The sequence below is a fragment of the Staurois parvus genome, unplaced genomic scaffold (genome assembly GCF_062004578.1).
Source record: "Staurois parvus isolate SC_StPar_1 unplaced genomic scaffold, SC_StPar_1.0 ptg000578l, whole genome shotgun sequence".
Lineage (NCBI taxonomy): Eukaryota > Metazoa > Chordata > Amphibia > Anura > Ranidae > Staurois > Staurois parvus.
The window spans coordinates 3,803,020-3,818,878 of NW_028318374.1; the positions used below are offsets into that span (position 1 = coordinate 3,803,020).

The window sequence follows — 15,859 nt, forward strand, 5'->3', positions numbered from 1 at the left end:
ATTCCATACCTCCATATATGTATGAATCACACTCAGGGACAAAGAAAAAAAACATGATGGTGCAGTACTTTTAAAACATACGAAAATTTAATAAAAGCTCAAACAACTCACAAACAAGGTGTCCAGACAGACACCAGCTTCATCAGCAATGCACAGCAATGAGGTGATGAACAATCCCGCTCACCGCGGATCACCTCGGACAAACACTGGGAAAAGAACATTCTGAAGTCAACATCAAGTAGGCCACGCCCACGCGGTACCCTTGATGATGTTGTGGTGACGAAACGCATTGGGCGTGGCCTACTCGATGTTGACGTCAGAACTTTCTTTTCCCAGTGTTTGTCGGAGGTGATCCGCAGAGAGCGGGGATCATTCATCACCTCATTGCTGCGTATTGCTGTTTAAGCTGGTGTCTGTCTGGACACCTTGTTTATGAGTTGTTTGAGCTTTTATTAAATTTTCGTATGTTTTAAACGTACTGCACCATCATGTTTTTTTTCTTTGTCCCTGAGTGTGATTCATACATATATGGAGGTATGGAATTAAATGGAGAGATTCATCATGAAATCCTTGGCTGCAGAGTATTGCTCTTGGTAGTGATACATTATCCCTCATACTGATTCACCATTATTGATTACCTGGACGTGATTAAGAATTACCACATCTAATATCTGGACATCGTTTATTCATCGCTCCCAGAGCACAAGCGTTATTGCTGGTTTATAATTTCATCAGCATATAGCTCTGGTGAGTTTATTTAATTCATTTGGTGGTGGATTATTCACAGTGTTATGAAGTCACAGAGAATATTTTGAGTTTGTTTTTGGACACTTAATATATGGTGATATATATATATATTTATTTAGCGCATACCCTTATGAGATTTTGTTCACTTTGCAAAATTAATTGTTTGTGTATATATTTTTTTGGTGGGTGTTGCTGCTGACACGTAGTTTATTATTTTAAAAAGAGTGTGGCGCTTTTTCTTTTTACTTTGTATACTCACAAACGCCAACATTTAACAAGCATATAATATCCAATATTGGCCAACAGGACCCTGTGCGAGTCCCAAATGGAAGAAGACCCTAAAAAAATGGCTGACGCATTTCGAAGGGAGATCTCTTCTTCCTCAGGGTTCTGAGGAAGAAGGGATCTCCCTTCGAAACATGTCAGAAATTCTTTTAGGGTCTTCCTCCATCTGGGACTCGCACAGGACTCTGGTCCTGTTGGTCTATATTGGATACTATATGCATGTGAAATTTTGGCGTTTGTGAGTATACAGTGGATATAAAATGTCTACACACCCCTGTTAAAATGTCAAGTTTCTGTGATGTAAAAAAAATGAGACAACGATAAATCATTTCAGAACTTTTTTCACCTTTAATGTGACCTGTACAAGTCAGTTGAAAAACAAACTGAAATCTTTTAGGGGGGGAAGTAAACATAAAAAACTAAAATAATATGGTTGCATAAATGTGCACACCCTCTTATAACTGGGGATGTAGCTGTGTTCAGAATTAAGCAATCACATTCAAAATTATGTTAAATAAGAGTCAGTACACACCTGCCATCATTTAAGCTGCCTCTGATTAACCCTAAATAAAATTCAGCTGTTCTAGTAGGTCTTTCCTGACATTTTCTTAGTCACATCCTACAGCAAAAGCCATGGTCCGCAGAGAGCTTCCAAAGCATCAGAGGGATTTCATAATTAAAAGTTATCAGTCAGGAGATGGGTACAAAAGAATATCCAAGGCATTAGATATACCATGGAACACAGTGAAGACAGTCATCATCAAGTGGAGAAAATATGGCGCAACAGTGACATTACCAAGAACTGGACGTCCCTCTAAAATTGATGAAACGACAAGAAGAAAAGCTGGTCTGGGAGCCTGCCAAGAGGCCTACAGCAACATTCAAGGAGCTGCAGGAATATCTGGAAAGTACTGGCTGTGTGGTCCATGTGACAACAATCTCCAGTATTCTTCATATGTCTGGGCTATGGGGTAGAGTGGCAAGATGGAAGCCTTTGCTTACAAAGAAAAACATCCAAGCCCGGCTAAATTTTGCAAAAACACATCTGAAGTTTCCCAAAAGCATGTTGGAAAATTTGTTATGGTCTGATGGAACCAAGGTTGAACTTTTTGGCGATAATTCCATAAGATATGTTTGGCTCAAAAACAACACTGCACATCTCCAACAGAACACCATACCCACTGTGAAGCATGGTGGTGGCAGCATCAGGCTTTGGGGCTGTTTTTTTTCAGCTGGAACTGGGGCCTTAGTCAAGGTAGAGGGAATTATGAACAGTTCCAAATACCAGTCAATATTGGCACAAAACCTTCAGGCTTCTGCTAGAAAGCTGAACAGGAAGAGGAACTTCATCTTTCAACATGCCAACGACCCAAAGCATACATCCAAATCAACAAAGGAATGGCTTCACCAGAAGAAGATGAAAGTTTTGGAATGGCCCAGCCAGAGCCCAGACCTGAATCCGATGGAAAATCTGTGGGCTGATCTGAAGAGGGCTGTGCACAGGACATGCCCTCACAATCTGACAGATTTGGAGTGTTTTTGCAAGGAAGAATACTGTACTGCCAAGTCAAGATGTGCCATGCTGATAGACTCATACCCAAAAAGACTGAGTGCTGGAATCACATCAAAAGGGGCTTCAACAAAGGATTAGTTTAAGGGTGTGCACACTTATGCAACCAGTTTATTTTAGTTTTTTAGTTTTACTTCCCTTCACCTAAAAGATTTCAGTTTGTTGTTCAACTGAGTTGTACAGTTTATAGGTCACATTAAAGGTGGAAAAAGTTCCGAAATGATTTATCTTTGTCTCATTTTTTTACATCACACAAACCTGACATTTAAACAGGGGTGTGTAGACTTTTTATATCCACTGTACATCTGTTTTATCCTTCAATAAACATGTTGTCCCTGAGGTAATGCTCAAGGCTGGTGCGCCTTCTTTTGTTCTTATTGTTCAGCATTGCGCTAGGCTTCCCCAGCCTTCCAGAAGGGCTGCACAGCATCGCTCATATTTGGTGGATTTAGTTTGCCAAGGAAGGTCTGTCAAAAACTGCCTGATCACAGGAGGTGACTTGTTTTTATTATATGTCCACTGGCACACCTAACTAGCTAGTCAGCCCCAAAATGCTAAACTGCAAAGCCGAAAATTACCAAACTTCGGCTGGAGGTTTACCTTAATTCTTTGCACCCGCTCCCTTCTTGCAAATGTTTCCAGCTTTCTCTTGATGTCGATTTGGTGGCGTCTCTGGCAAAGGAAAAAAATAAATATTATTTTCCTGGAGTAAACTGAATTTGTTAAATACTGATCTTCTGGGGGATACCGTGGCCAGAGACAGTCAAGCTGGGTAGGTATTTGGCATGGAGTTGTGTGGCTTACATATGAGAACACTGGAGTGTGTAGGTGGCCATACCTGTCTGTGAATGTTCAGTGAAGGTCGGAACTATGGGGCAAAGAGTGATGTGGCTTACATCAGTGATCTCCAAACTGCAGCCTATGAGTCGGGTACATACGAAATATTATCTCTTTCACTGGCAATTTCTATGGGGCACTATTCCTTCCATTGATACCAATGACGGGGCACTATTCCTTCCATTGATACCAATGACGGGGCACTATTCCTTCCATTGATATCAATAATAGGGCACTTTTCCTTCCATTGATACCAATAATAGGGCACTATTCCTTCCATTGATACCAATGATAGGGCACTATTCCTCCCACTGATACCAATGATGGGGCACTATTCCTTCCATTGATACCAATAATGGGGCACTATTCCTCCCACTGATACCAATGATGGGGCACTATTCCTTCCATTGATACTGATGATGGGGCACTATTCCTTCCATTGATACCAATGATAGGGCACTATTCCTTCCATTGATACCAATGATGGGGCACTATTCCTTCCATTGATACCAATGATGGGGCACTATTCCTTCCATTGATACCAATGATGGGGCACTATTCCTTCCATTGATACCAATGATGGGGCACTATTCCTTCCATTGATACCAATGATGGGGCACTATTCCTTCCATTGATATCAATAATAGGGCACTTTTCCTTCCATTGATACCAATAATAGGGCACTATTCCTTCCATTGATACCAATGATGGGGCACTATTCCTTCCATTGATACCAATAATGGGGCACTATTCCTTTTACTTACACCAATAATGGGGTACTATTCTTCCCACTGACACCAATGATGAGGCACTATTCCTTTTACTGACATCAGCAATGAGTCACTATTCCTCCAACATTCATCAATTATGGGGCAATATTTCTCCCACTGCCACCAACTATAGGACATTGTTCCTATCACTAATACCCAATATTGTGCACAAATCCTCCTCCTACTGAACACAGACACCATGTCATTTTTTTTTTTTATTCCCCACAGTCCAACCCTCCCCCCTAAAGTCTGAAGGACAGTAAACTGGCTAAATGTTTGGAGACCCCTGGCCTAAATATGTGAACACTGGAATGTGAAAGCGTGTGTGGTCATACCTCTCTGTGGGTGCTCAGTGAAGGATTAGAGTATTTGGCATGGAGTGACTTGGCCTACATATGTGAACACCCAGAAAAAAAAAGGCAGTCTTTGACCTCACCTGGTGTGCTCCTCCCCACAAGTTTGGCAGTATTACGAGGTGGTATCAAAGTTTTGTAACACACCAAGAGATGGCAGCAGAAGGCTGCACTCACAGTCACGGGGTGCACCGACCCTTATAAGTTTGTGTGCCAAAAGACATCATCCTGTGTACATCGGGAGGTGTATAACTGGTGCTATTCTGACTACGTGCGTTACATGTCTGCTATTTCATCATGGACAGCAAGTTAGAACAAGGAGCAAGCATGAAATTCTGCATGAAACTGGACAAATCTGCCACAGAGACATTTGATATAATTCGGCAAGTTTACAGTGATGCTGCAATGAGTCGTTTGAGCTGTTTTCTGTTTCAAGAGCAGAAGAACATCACTGGAAGATGATGAGAGATCAGGAAGACCTTCAACGAGCTCAACCCCTGAAAATGTCGAAACCATTCGGCAACTTGTGCATGAGGATCGTTGGAGAACAATCCACAACATTGCTGCCATTGATAGTGTGTCATACGGAACAGTCCAGGCAATCCTGCCAAGTTGGTCCTCAGGCTGCTGACCCAGGAGCAGAAGGAACACTGCGTCAAAGTCTGCCAAGAACTCCATCAGCGTGACGTGGATGGCTCGTACTTCATGTCGAGGATCATTACCAGTGAGGAAACTGGGGTGTACGGGTTTCACACGGAATTTCACATTTGCTCCTTGTTTTAACTTGCTGTCGAAGAAATAACAGATGTGGTAATGCACGTGATCAGAATAGCACCAGTTGCACAAGTCACGATATACACAGGACGATGTATTTTGGCACACTGACGTATGAAAGTCGGTGCTCCATGTGACTGTACGTGCAGCCCTGTAGTGCCATCTGTTGGTGTGTTACAAAAGTAGTCTCAAAACTTTTTGATACCACCTCGTAAAAGGCTTCAAACCTGAATTCCAGGCAGATATTAAAGAGTCAAATTATTGCAGCTTTGGAATCCTTAATACATCATTAAATGTATTTTTCAATGCAAGCAGCATAAGTATCAGGATTTGACCTGGTATCAGCCTCTAGCAGTCCCTGTACAGCAGGGCTGGAGTGAGAGAGGAATAAGCAGCACAAGAAGCCAATCAGTTCATGTGCTGACATGGAGCATGCTGATAGGAGGAGAGATCACAGAGATGAGCTCATCACTGTGCTGCTTCTCCTTTCACTGTCCAGTGACAGACTGCGTTGGGACCAGGATGACCTGGGCTCAGAGGAAGTGGATTGATTGATGTTTGCCATCAAACTGAGGACATCTAAAAGCAGAAAAAGCTACTGCAGAGGAAATCTCTGGATTGAAGGTGAATATTGTGGCAGTAGATAGTTTTGTTATTTTTAACCCCTTCCTGTCCAGCCCATGTACATAAACGGCCAGACGGGAGCAGTGCAGGGGCGGGTGGCTGATTATAAATGTCCTCCAGCTTCCCTGCCTGTGCGCGTTCCTTGGAGCGTGTGGCACCGCAATCCAGTGCCTGCTGGGTCCTCCGGATCGCTGTACAGGATCTCTGTGTGAGGTCCCGATCATGTGATCACTGATTGGCCAATCAGAGATCACATAAATAGTAGGAAACAAGATGTCACTTCTGACATCATTGCTTACTACTAGTAAAATCTGTGAATGATCACAGAGGTCACATGGTACAAGGCTATTCACAATAGCTTTGTACCATGTGAGAAGCTGTGACCAATCACAGCACTCACAGTATTTCTCAATGGCTGCAAGAATGCAGCCAGAGAGAAGGAGAAATTATTGCTTTTACAGCCTTTATGGGTGTAACAGCAATCAGTGTAAAAAAAAAATCTCCATCACCCCCCACAAGTAGTACAGTGTCACCATGGTGACACTGAACTGCTAGGGTGACAGTATGTAAAAAAATAAAAAAAAACATAAATAATATAAAAAAAATAAAAATGTAAATAAATTTTTTTTTTAATTATAATTTTTGGTTATAAACTAATTTGGGTTAATTTTTTTTTTACTAAAAAGATAGCTGAATACATTTTGGCCAAGATTTATGAAGAAAGATTATTTATTTGCAAAATTATATAAGAAAAGCACTTTTTTTTTCAAAATGTTTGGCCTTTTTAATTTATATAGCAAAAAAATAAAAATCCCAGTGGCAAATAAATACCACCAAAATAAAGTTTTATCTCTCAAAAAAATGCTAAAAAATTCATATGGGTACAGTGTTGCATGACCGCGCAATTGTCATTCAAAGTGTGATAGCGCTGAAAGCTGAAAATTGGCCTGGACAGGAAGGGGGTGAAAGTGTCCGGACTTGAAGGGGGTGAAAGTGTCTGGACTGGAAGTGGTTAAATGGACTAATTATTTTTGGCGTTACAGCCACAAGCCCACTCCTGGTCAGAATATTGATCGATTCCTGTTCTTGGAGTTATTCCAAGCATTAGTATCTATCTCTAATATCAATATATGTAAATTACTGCATTAATAGCACATATTAGCACTGTGTTGCACAGAAAGTGTATTTCATATCACTCAGATCTTGGGTTGGGGGGGTTTAGGGTGAGCGCAGACATTTTTGCATTTGCTCTCTCTGTTATGTAGCATCTTTTCGGTAATTCTTCCTGGGATCGGCCATAATTTGAGCTGCTGGCCTGTAAGCAGGTAGAATGACCCATGGGGAGGCTCATTCAGAGTGACGGATAAAATCAGCAATAATAATAGTGAGCGTTCTCCATAATAGCAGCCGGGGCGGACTGACCATTTGGAAACTCGGGCACTGCCCGAGGGCCCGGGGTCAGTAGGGGGCCTTATGAGGAGCCCCTGGTACCTTTTTCATAGGCTTTTTTGAGTTTGGGCAAGGACACAGGGGCCCCATGATCCCCTATTGCCCGGGAACACCATGAGTTGTCAGACCGCCCCTGATAGCAGCTGATACACTCAGGTAACCACATAAAAACCTCTGGTACAGGGGCAGACTGACCATTTGGAAGCTCGAGCACTGCCCGAGGGCCCGGGTTCAGTAGGGGGCCCCATGAGATGCCCCTGGTACCCTTTTCATAGGCTTTTTTGAGTTTGGGCAAGGACACAGGGGCCCCATGATCCCCTATTGCCCGGTGGCCCCATGAGTTGTCAGTCTGCCCCTGATTGTGACTTTACGTATACCAGAGTGACGGGTAGCTTGAAAACGTCAATCCTGCAGCAATGGGATCTGTAGATCGGAAAAAACTAAAAGTGAATTAGAACTTAGAATCCCCCTTTAAACTGGATGAGACAATGCGGCAGGACGCAGGACAAGCAGTACGCCGCCTTGTGCTGATATATTATTCATTTCCCAACAAGGCATGGCTGCCGGGACAATGGGGACCCGTGAGAAGAAAGAAGAAGAGGACAATGGCAGGCCGGGCTCCTGTCCGCTGATTCAGTGCTGCCACCGACACGGGAATAATGTTACAAGGGCCGTCCCGTCCCATATCACAACCTGCCAACCTGAGAACCGCCACGTTCCATGCTACGGATCACACTGCGTCTTCTCTAAGGTGTCACTGGGGGAATTCAGAAGGTGATCAGGCCGTGTCTCCAGAGAACCCGACTCTTAAAATACAATATCCCCGGGGGGGGGGGGGGGGACACCTATCTAATAAGCAGGCAACTGTATACTATACGTATCTGTATCCAATAAAGAGGACCTGTCATTAGAGAAATACAAGAAAAGCAATCATGTACTACACTCTTGTATCCAATAAAGAGGACCTGTCATTGGAGAAATACAAGGAAAGCAAATGTGTACAAGGCTCTTCTATATCAAATAAGGAGGACCTGTCGTTGGAGAAATACAAGGAAAGCAATCGTGTACTAGACTCTTCTGTATCCAATAAAGAGGACCTGTCATTGGTGAAATACAAGGAAAGCAATTGTGTGCTGGACTCTTGTATCCAATAAAGTGAACCTCTCATTGAAGAAAAACAGAAAGCAACTGTGCACTAGGCTCATCTGTATCTAATAAAATGTGCTTGTCCATGGAGAAATACAGAGAAAGCAACCATGTGACAGATTCTTGTATCCAATAAAGTGGACCTGTATAAAAATAATTAAAAAAAAAAAAAAGCAGATCTGTGATTAGAAAAAAAAGCAGGGGAAGCAATTGTGTACTAGACTCTTCTGTAACCAAAAAAAGAGGGCCTGTCATTGGAAAAATATATAGAAAGCAACTGTGTACTAGATTTAAATGTATCCAATAAAGAGGACCTGTCATTGGAGAAATACAAGGAAAGCAATTATGTACTAGGCTCTTCTGTATCGAATAAAGAGGACCAGTCATTGGTGAAATACAAGGAAAGCAACTGTGTACTTGACTCTTGTATCCAATAAAGAGGACCTGTCATTGGTGAAATACAAGGAAAGCAATTGTGTACTAGACTCTTGTAGCCAATAAAGTGGACCTCTCATTGAAAAAAAACAGAAAGCAACTGTGCACTAGGCTCATCTGTATCTAATAAAGTGTGCTTGTCATTGGAGAACTACAGAGAAAGCAACCATGTGACAGATTCTTGTATCCAATAAAGTGGACCTGTATAAAAATAATAAAAAAAAGTGGACCTGTGATTAAAAAAAAAAACAGGGAAAGCAACTGTGTACTAGACTCTTCTGTATCCAAAAAAAGAGGACCTGTCATTGGAAAAATATATAGAAAGCAACTGTGTACTAGATTTTAATGTATCCAATAAAGGGGACCTGTCATTGGAGAAATACAAGAAAAGCAACTGTCTTCTAGACTTTTATGTATCCAATAAAGAAGACCCCTCAATGGAGAAATTCAGAGAAAGCAATTGTGCACTACACTTTTATGTATCCAGTAAAATGGACCTGTCATTGGGAAAATACAGAGAAAGCAAACATGTAATAGACTCTTGTAACCAATAAAATGGACCTGTATAAAAATAATTAAAAAACATTGGACCTGTGATTAGAAAAAACAGGGAAAGCAATTGTGCACTACAATTTTATGTATCCAGTAAAATGGACCTGTCATTGAAGAAATACAGAGAAAGCAACCATGTACTAAGCTCTTCTATATCCAATAAAGAGGATCTGTCATTGGAAAAATATATATAAAGCAACTGTGTACTAGACTTTAATGTATACAATAAAGAGGACATGTCATTGGATAAATACAAGGAAAGCAACTGTGTACTAGGCTCTTCTATAAAGCAACTGTGTACTAGATGTAGCCAATAAATAGGATCTGTCATTGGAGAAATACAAAGAAAGCAACTATGTACTGTACACTTCTGTATCCAACAAAGAGGACCTCTCAATGGAGAAATTCAGAGAAAGCAATTGTGCATTAAACTTTTATGTATCCAATAAAGTGGCCCTGTCATTGGAGAAATACAGAAAAAGGAAACATGTTCTAGACTCTTCTGTATCCAATAAAGTGGACCTGTCATTAGAGAAAAACAGAGAAACCAACTGTGTACTAGACTCTTCTGTATCCAGTAAAGTGGACCTGTCACTGGAAAACTTCAGAGAAGGCAACCGTGTACTAGACTCTTGTATCCAATAAATTGGACCTGTCATTAGAGAAGTTCATGGCTGACATTGCTGAAATCGTGAAATGCAAGCTGCCTTGATGTTCTGCCTAGCCAATGGTTTCAGTTCTATCTATTCAGTGCAAGTGTGCTGGTCAGGAAAGCTGAAGAAATGTCAGGCATCCCTATCTGCTTTCATGTTTTACCAACTCAGTGGAGTTAATTCAGTAAAGGCAAACAGGCTCTTCACTTTGCAAGGGAAGTTTCACTTACCATAGTGAATGAGGTGAAGCTCTGCTGACTTCTATCCTACAATCATGTGCAAGCAAAAATACTGTTTTTTTTTTTACTGTTTTTTTTGTTCCTTGCATGTGATTGGGTATTCTATACAATGTGAATTTAAACACATTCACTAAGTTAAAGTAGTAATAAACCCTCATTGTTTTTTTAGCTTAATATATTGAGCAAAATAAAATAAGTATTCCTCAGTAAACTATTTGGTAAAATTCTTACCCCAGTACTTGCTGTTTACAACATTCAATGCTGCTGCCTCCTACTCTCTCAGTGCTGCTTCCCCAAACTTCTGGCCTACACAAGCAAGAGTTAAAAGTGGACAGTGTCGTCTGGAGCCAATCTGTTAGCTTGGAGAATGAAGGTGGGAGGAGGAGACAGGAGCAGGGGTGTCCTTTGTCATAATGAATACAAAGCTGCATTCATTTTTATCTGCATCAAGTTCAGAACATTGTTTTAACGTTTCAGATATGAGGAGGAGCTCCTCCATGGTTTTCTCTCCCCTCAATTGACACTCCAAGCTTGCAAGTTGCTGGGAGCTGGAAAAAACAGAGAACTGCAGCTAGCGTGCCTGCAGAGGAGTGACACCTTGTTAATTCAGCCAGCAAGGGAATAGTAAGAGAGTGATACCCTACTAATTTGGCCAGCAAGGGAACAATGATGTACAAAACATCGTTAATTTGGCCACGGAGGAAGAGAAAACAAGCGAGGGACCTCCCACTAATTTGTACATTGGGGGAGAAAAGAGGCACAACACTAATTTGGACAATGATGGAGTGACACCTTGTCAATTTGACCATCAAGGGAGCAGTAGCAGAGCTACACTTTGCTAATTTGGCCTTTGAGATAACAGTGACAAAGCAACAACTAATTAATTTTGGCAGTGAAGGTCCGACACCTTGCTAATTTGGCCTACAAGGGAGCCGTGACAAAGCAAAACCTTGCAAATTCACAAGGCAGAGAAGTGAAGAAGTGACATCTTACTAATTTGGCCACCAAGGGAGCATAGACTGGAAAACTCCCAGCAACAGGATTGCCAAAGAGAGGCCTCAACAGCTCCTTCAACTTCAATTCCTCTGTGGCTGAAATTTTAAAGAATCCACTGACCAGCAAGGTAGTGATGGCGGAGTAACACTTTATTCATTTGACCAGTGAGGGTAGAATGACAAAGTGACACCTTGCTAATCTGGCCATCAAAGGAGCATGGAATGGGCAGCCCCCAGCAACTGGGTCACAAAAGAGAAGCCTCACCTGCTGTTCAAACGTCATTCCCTCTCTGGCCAAATGTTTACAGAATCAACGGCATCAGGCCAGCAAGGTACAAGGTGATAGAGTGATACTTTATTTATTTGGCCAGTGATGGACAGTATTAGAGAGGCACCTAATCTTATTTGGCCAACAAGGGAATGATGTTGCCACAGAAGCGGGTGCATGCGTGTTGCCACCAATGACTGCATCCCTAGTGTGACATGGGTCTTACAATTCACCTCTTTCTTTATATGTCCATATATAAGCAGAAATTGTATCAGTTTTTACAGTCTTGCCTACCAGTCTGGAAAGGTACTTCTGTCCAAAGGGGCAATCAAAAAGGAAGTGCAGCCAAGTTCCACATTTGAAAGGGATTGTGGGATAGAAGGTAGAAGTAGCTGTGACAATGTGCTGTATCTACAAAGGGTAAGTAAAGAGCATTCTCATTGCATCCATTTTGCGTGTCAGTGTCTCGCTTACCTCCATGTCGAGGACTTTCTGAAATATGGCCTGGGCCAGACATTCCCGGATGTACTTCTGATGGTCCCGTCTCATGGCATTTATTCTGTATTCTTTTTCAGTCAGGATCCTACCACTTCTTGTGATCTGAAATATAAACCAATGAGATTATTATAGCCCTCCAGTCTAAACAGAAACTTTATATAGTTTCTAACAGCAGAGTGGTTTAGTTCCTTAAATAGCGCCTATTAAGAGTGCTATATTCTCTATTGCATGCACATGGGCGTACAATCCTAAATGTAGATGGTCTGCATCCTGGGCTGTGTACCCATGTGCTTGCATGAGTTTGAGCAAAAGTAAGCATAAACCCTCATATAACAGCGTTCAGCCATTCACTGCAATGGGAGGCTGTATGTTTCGCATGTGGCTCCTTTACATTGGCTATTTACGTTCCATGTATTCTTTACACCCACTGAATCCCAAAAGTCTTAGGGTACTTTTGGATGGACATGTAGTTTTAAATGGACTTAAAAGCCATACTCCAGCTAACAGTTTTAGGGCTCATTGATGGGTGTTGTTTGCCTGTGTTTGACATCCACAGGTGCAGCATACAGCCTCCTATTGCACTGAATGGCTGTATGCTGCTATATGAGTGTAGTATTACCCCCCTTAGGGGTCGCTGAGTTTTGGGTCCCCCTGTAGCTCTGCATAGCCAGGCAATACACTTATTCTTCCACACATTGCATTCAGAGCCAGAAAATAGTCCCTGAGCTTTGTTTTGTGTTTTTCTAAGGGGTTGATCACTTAAATAGTGTTGAGGGGTGTATAGGTTGCCCAAGGGAACTGTAAACTTGAGGACAAATTCCTTAGCAACTATGTACAGAGATGGACAAAATAGTCTCCTCTGAGAGCATTCCAGCTCTCTGGTGTGCCTCAGACTCCAGAGGGTATTCCCTTGGCAATGGGGTCCAGAAACTGCTTGGGTATTGGCCAAGGTCCCTTAAATATGCAGGCCAGCTCCTCCTCACCCCAACCCACTGACTTCTAGAAACTTCTCCAGCTTCTAGAGCAGGGGGAGGTATCAGAGAGCTGACCTGCAGAGCCCTCAGCCCTGACCTAAAATAACCAGACTGACTCACACCCAGGCTCCTAACAAGTCTCTATCTAAAAAACTAACTAACTTCCCCTAACTGAACCTGAAGGCGTTTACATAAGAATTTATGCCAGCTCTTGCATAAACTTGAGCATGGGCAGGGGCATACACTCCTAGATGCAGATGGTCTGCATCCTAAATTGTGCACCCATGTGCATGCATGGGTTTATGCAAGCACCATCATAAACCCTCATACAGTGCATCCAGAAAGTATTCACATTGCTTAACTTTTGCAACATTTTGTTATGTTACAGCCTTATTCCAAAATGGATTAAATACATTTTTTCCTCAACATTCTACAAACAATACCCCATAATGACAATGTGAAAGATGTTTGTTTTGAAATCTTTGCAATTTATTAAAAAAACAAAAAAAAAACATAAGTATTTACAGCCTTTGCCATGCCACTCAAAATTAAGCTCTGGTGCATCCTGTTCCCACTGATCATCCATGAGATGTTTCCACAATTTGATTGGAGTTCACCTGTGGGAAATTTAGTTGATTGGACAGGATTAGGAAAAGCATAAACCTGTCTATATAAGGTCTCATAGCTAACAGTGCATGTCAGAGCGCAAACCAAGCCATGGAGTCCAAGGAATTGTCTGTAGACCACCGAGACAGGATTGTATCAAGGCATAGATCTGGGGATGTGTACAGAAACATTTCTGCAGCATTGAAGGTCCCAATGAGCACAGTGGCCATCCATCATCCATAAATGGAAGAAGTTTGGAACCACCAGAAATCTTCCTAGAGCAGGCCGCCGGGCCAAAATGAGCGATTGAGGGAAAAGGGCCTTAGCCAGGGAGGTAACCAAGCACCCGATGGTCACTTTGAAAGAGCTTCAGCATTATTATGTGGAGAGAGGAGAACCTTACAGAAGAACAACCATCTCTGCAGCACTTCATCAATCAGACCTGTATGGTAGAGTGGCCAGATGGAAGCCACTCCTCAGTAAAAGGCGAATGGCAGCCCGCCTGGAGTTTGTGAAAAGGCACCTGAGGGACTCTCAGACCATGAGAAACAAAACTCTCTGGTCTGATGAAACAAAGAATGAACTCTTTGGCCTAAATACCAAGCATCATGTCTGGAGGAAACCAGGCACCGCTCACCACCTGGCCAATACCATCCCTACAGTGAAGCATGGTGGTGGCAGCATATGCTGTGAGGATATTTTTCAGCAGCAGGAACTGGGAGACTAGTCAGGATAGAAGGAAACATGAATGCAGCAATGTACAGAGACATCCTTGATGAAAACCTGTTCCAAAGTGCTCTGGACATTAGACTGGGGCTACAGTTCATCTTTCAACAGGAAAACGACCCTAAGCACACAGCCCACATAACAAATGAGTGGCTACGGGCCAACTCTGTGAATGTCCTGGGGTGGCCCAACCAGAGCCCAGACTTAAATTGAACATCTCTGGAGAGATCTGAAAATGGCTGTGTACCGACGTTCCCCATCCAACCTGATGGAGAGGTACTGTAAGAAGAGTGGGAGAAATTGCCCAAAACCAGGTGTGCCAAGCTAGTAGCATCATACTCCAAATAACTTGAGGCTGTAATTGGTGCTAAAGGGGCTTCAACAAAGTATCGAGCAAAGGCTGTGAATATTTACGTACATGTGGTTTTGTTCATTTTTATTTTTAATAAATTGCAAAGATTTCAAAATGAACTTCTTTCATGTTGTCATCATAGAGTATTGTTTGTAGAATTTTGAGGGAAAAAAATGAATTTAATCCATTTTGGAATAAGGCTGTAACATAACAAAATGTGGCAAAAGTTAAGCGCTGTCAATACTTTCTGGATGCACTGTAAGTATAAGCGATGGACAGGAGTATGAGGACAGTAAGTATAATCAGTGGAAGGGAGTGCATGAAAGGTAAGTATACAGCCCTTAATCGCACTGGGATGTTTTGCACTGCACATGTGGCTCCCTTAAGCCGCTATTTCACACTAGCGGTTGAGGGGGGTAGTAGAATCCCAAGTATAAACTGCACTGTTGCCGCGACAAACTACTACCCCCTTTAGCCACAGAGCCAGTGGCCAGGAGTGTACACATGAGCAGCCACGATGATATACACTCTACCTGCAACCACATGCAACAACAGAGTGGCGATCAAGGGGTTAAAGCAGGTGGAGAGGAGGCAATACAATGCCACCTAACCAAGCCCTTTATACTCCACACACGCTGTACACCCTTTTTGCGGCCGTGTACATGAGGGTTAGGGCAATCTTATATGGGCAAGTGGATTCAAATGCCCAACTCCAGCTAACACATTCAGGGCTCATCGATGGGTGCTGTTTACCTAAGTATGACATGTATTTGAAATGCACACAAGTCAGAAAAGCCCCATTGACTTTAAAGCTTCATGCACTTGGCAGCAAGAGAGCGTACAGCAAGCATGGAGTGTAAATAGGTGATGTGAGTTAGCCACAGGAGCAGTGTACATCTTGGCAGATTGGCAAGTCCCCCCAGACGACGTGCATGCGCACGAAACGCGTAGGAGGAGCCAGCAAAGCCGTGACGTCACGCCGCCGGAGCATTGTGGAGCTCCAGCG

At 42.5% G+C, this 15,859-nt stretch overlaps 1 protein-coding gene across 2 annotated transcripts in view; it reads right to left on the reverse strand.

Annotated features, from left to right (window-relative positions):
* The window catches only part of ERICH3 (glutamate rich 3), a 132,117-nt gene that overhangs the window by 71,510 nt on the left and 44,748 nt on the right, over positions 1 to 15,859 (reverse strand). For both annotated transcript variants that reach the window (XM_089692167.1, XM_089692168.1), the window contains exons 3-4: positions 12,172 to 12,297; positions 3,203 to 3,274 (exon numbers count right to left, since the gene is read on the reverse strand). In XM_089692167.1, the coding sequence (XP_089548293.1) occupies positions 3,203 to 3,274; positions 12,172 to 12,297 (198 nt within the window). The remainder of the gene's footprint in view (positions 1 to 3,202; positions 3,275 to 12,171; positions 12,298 to 15,859) is intronic.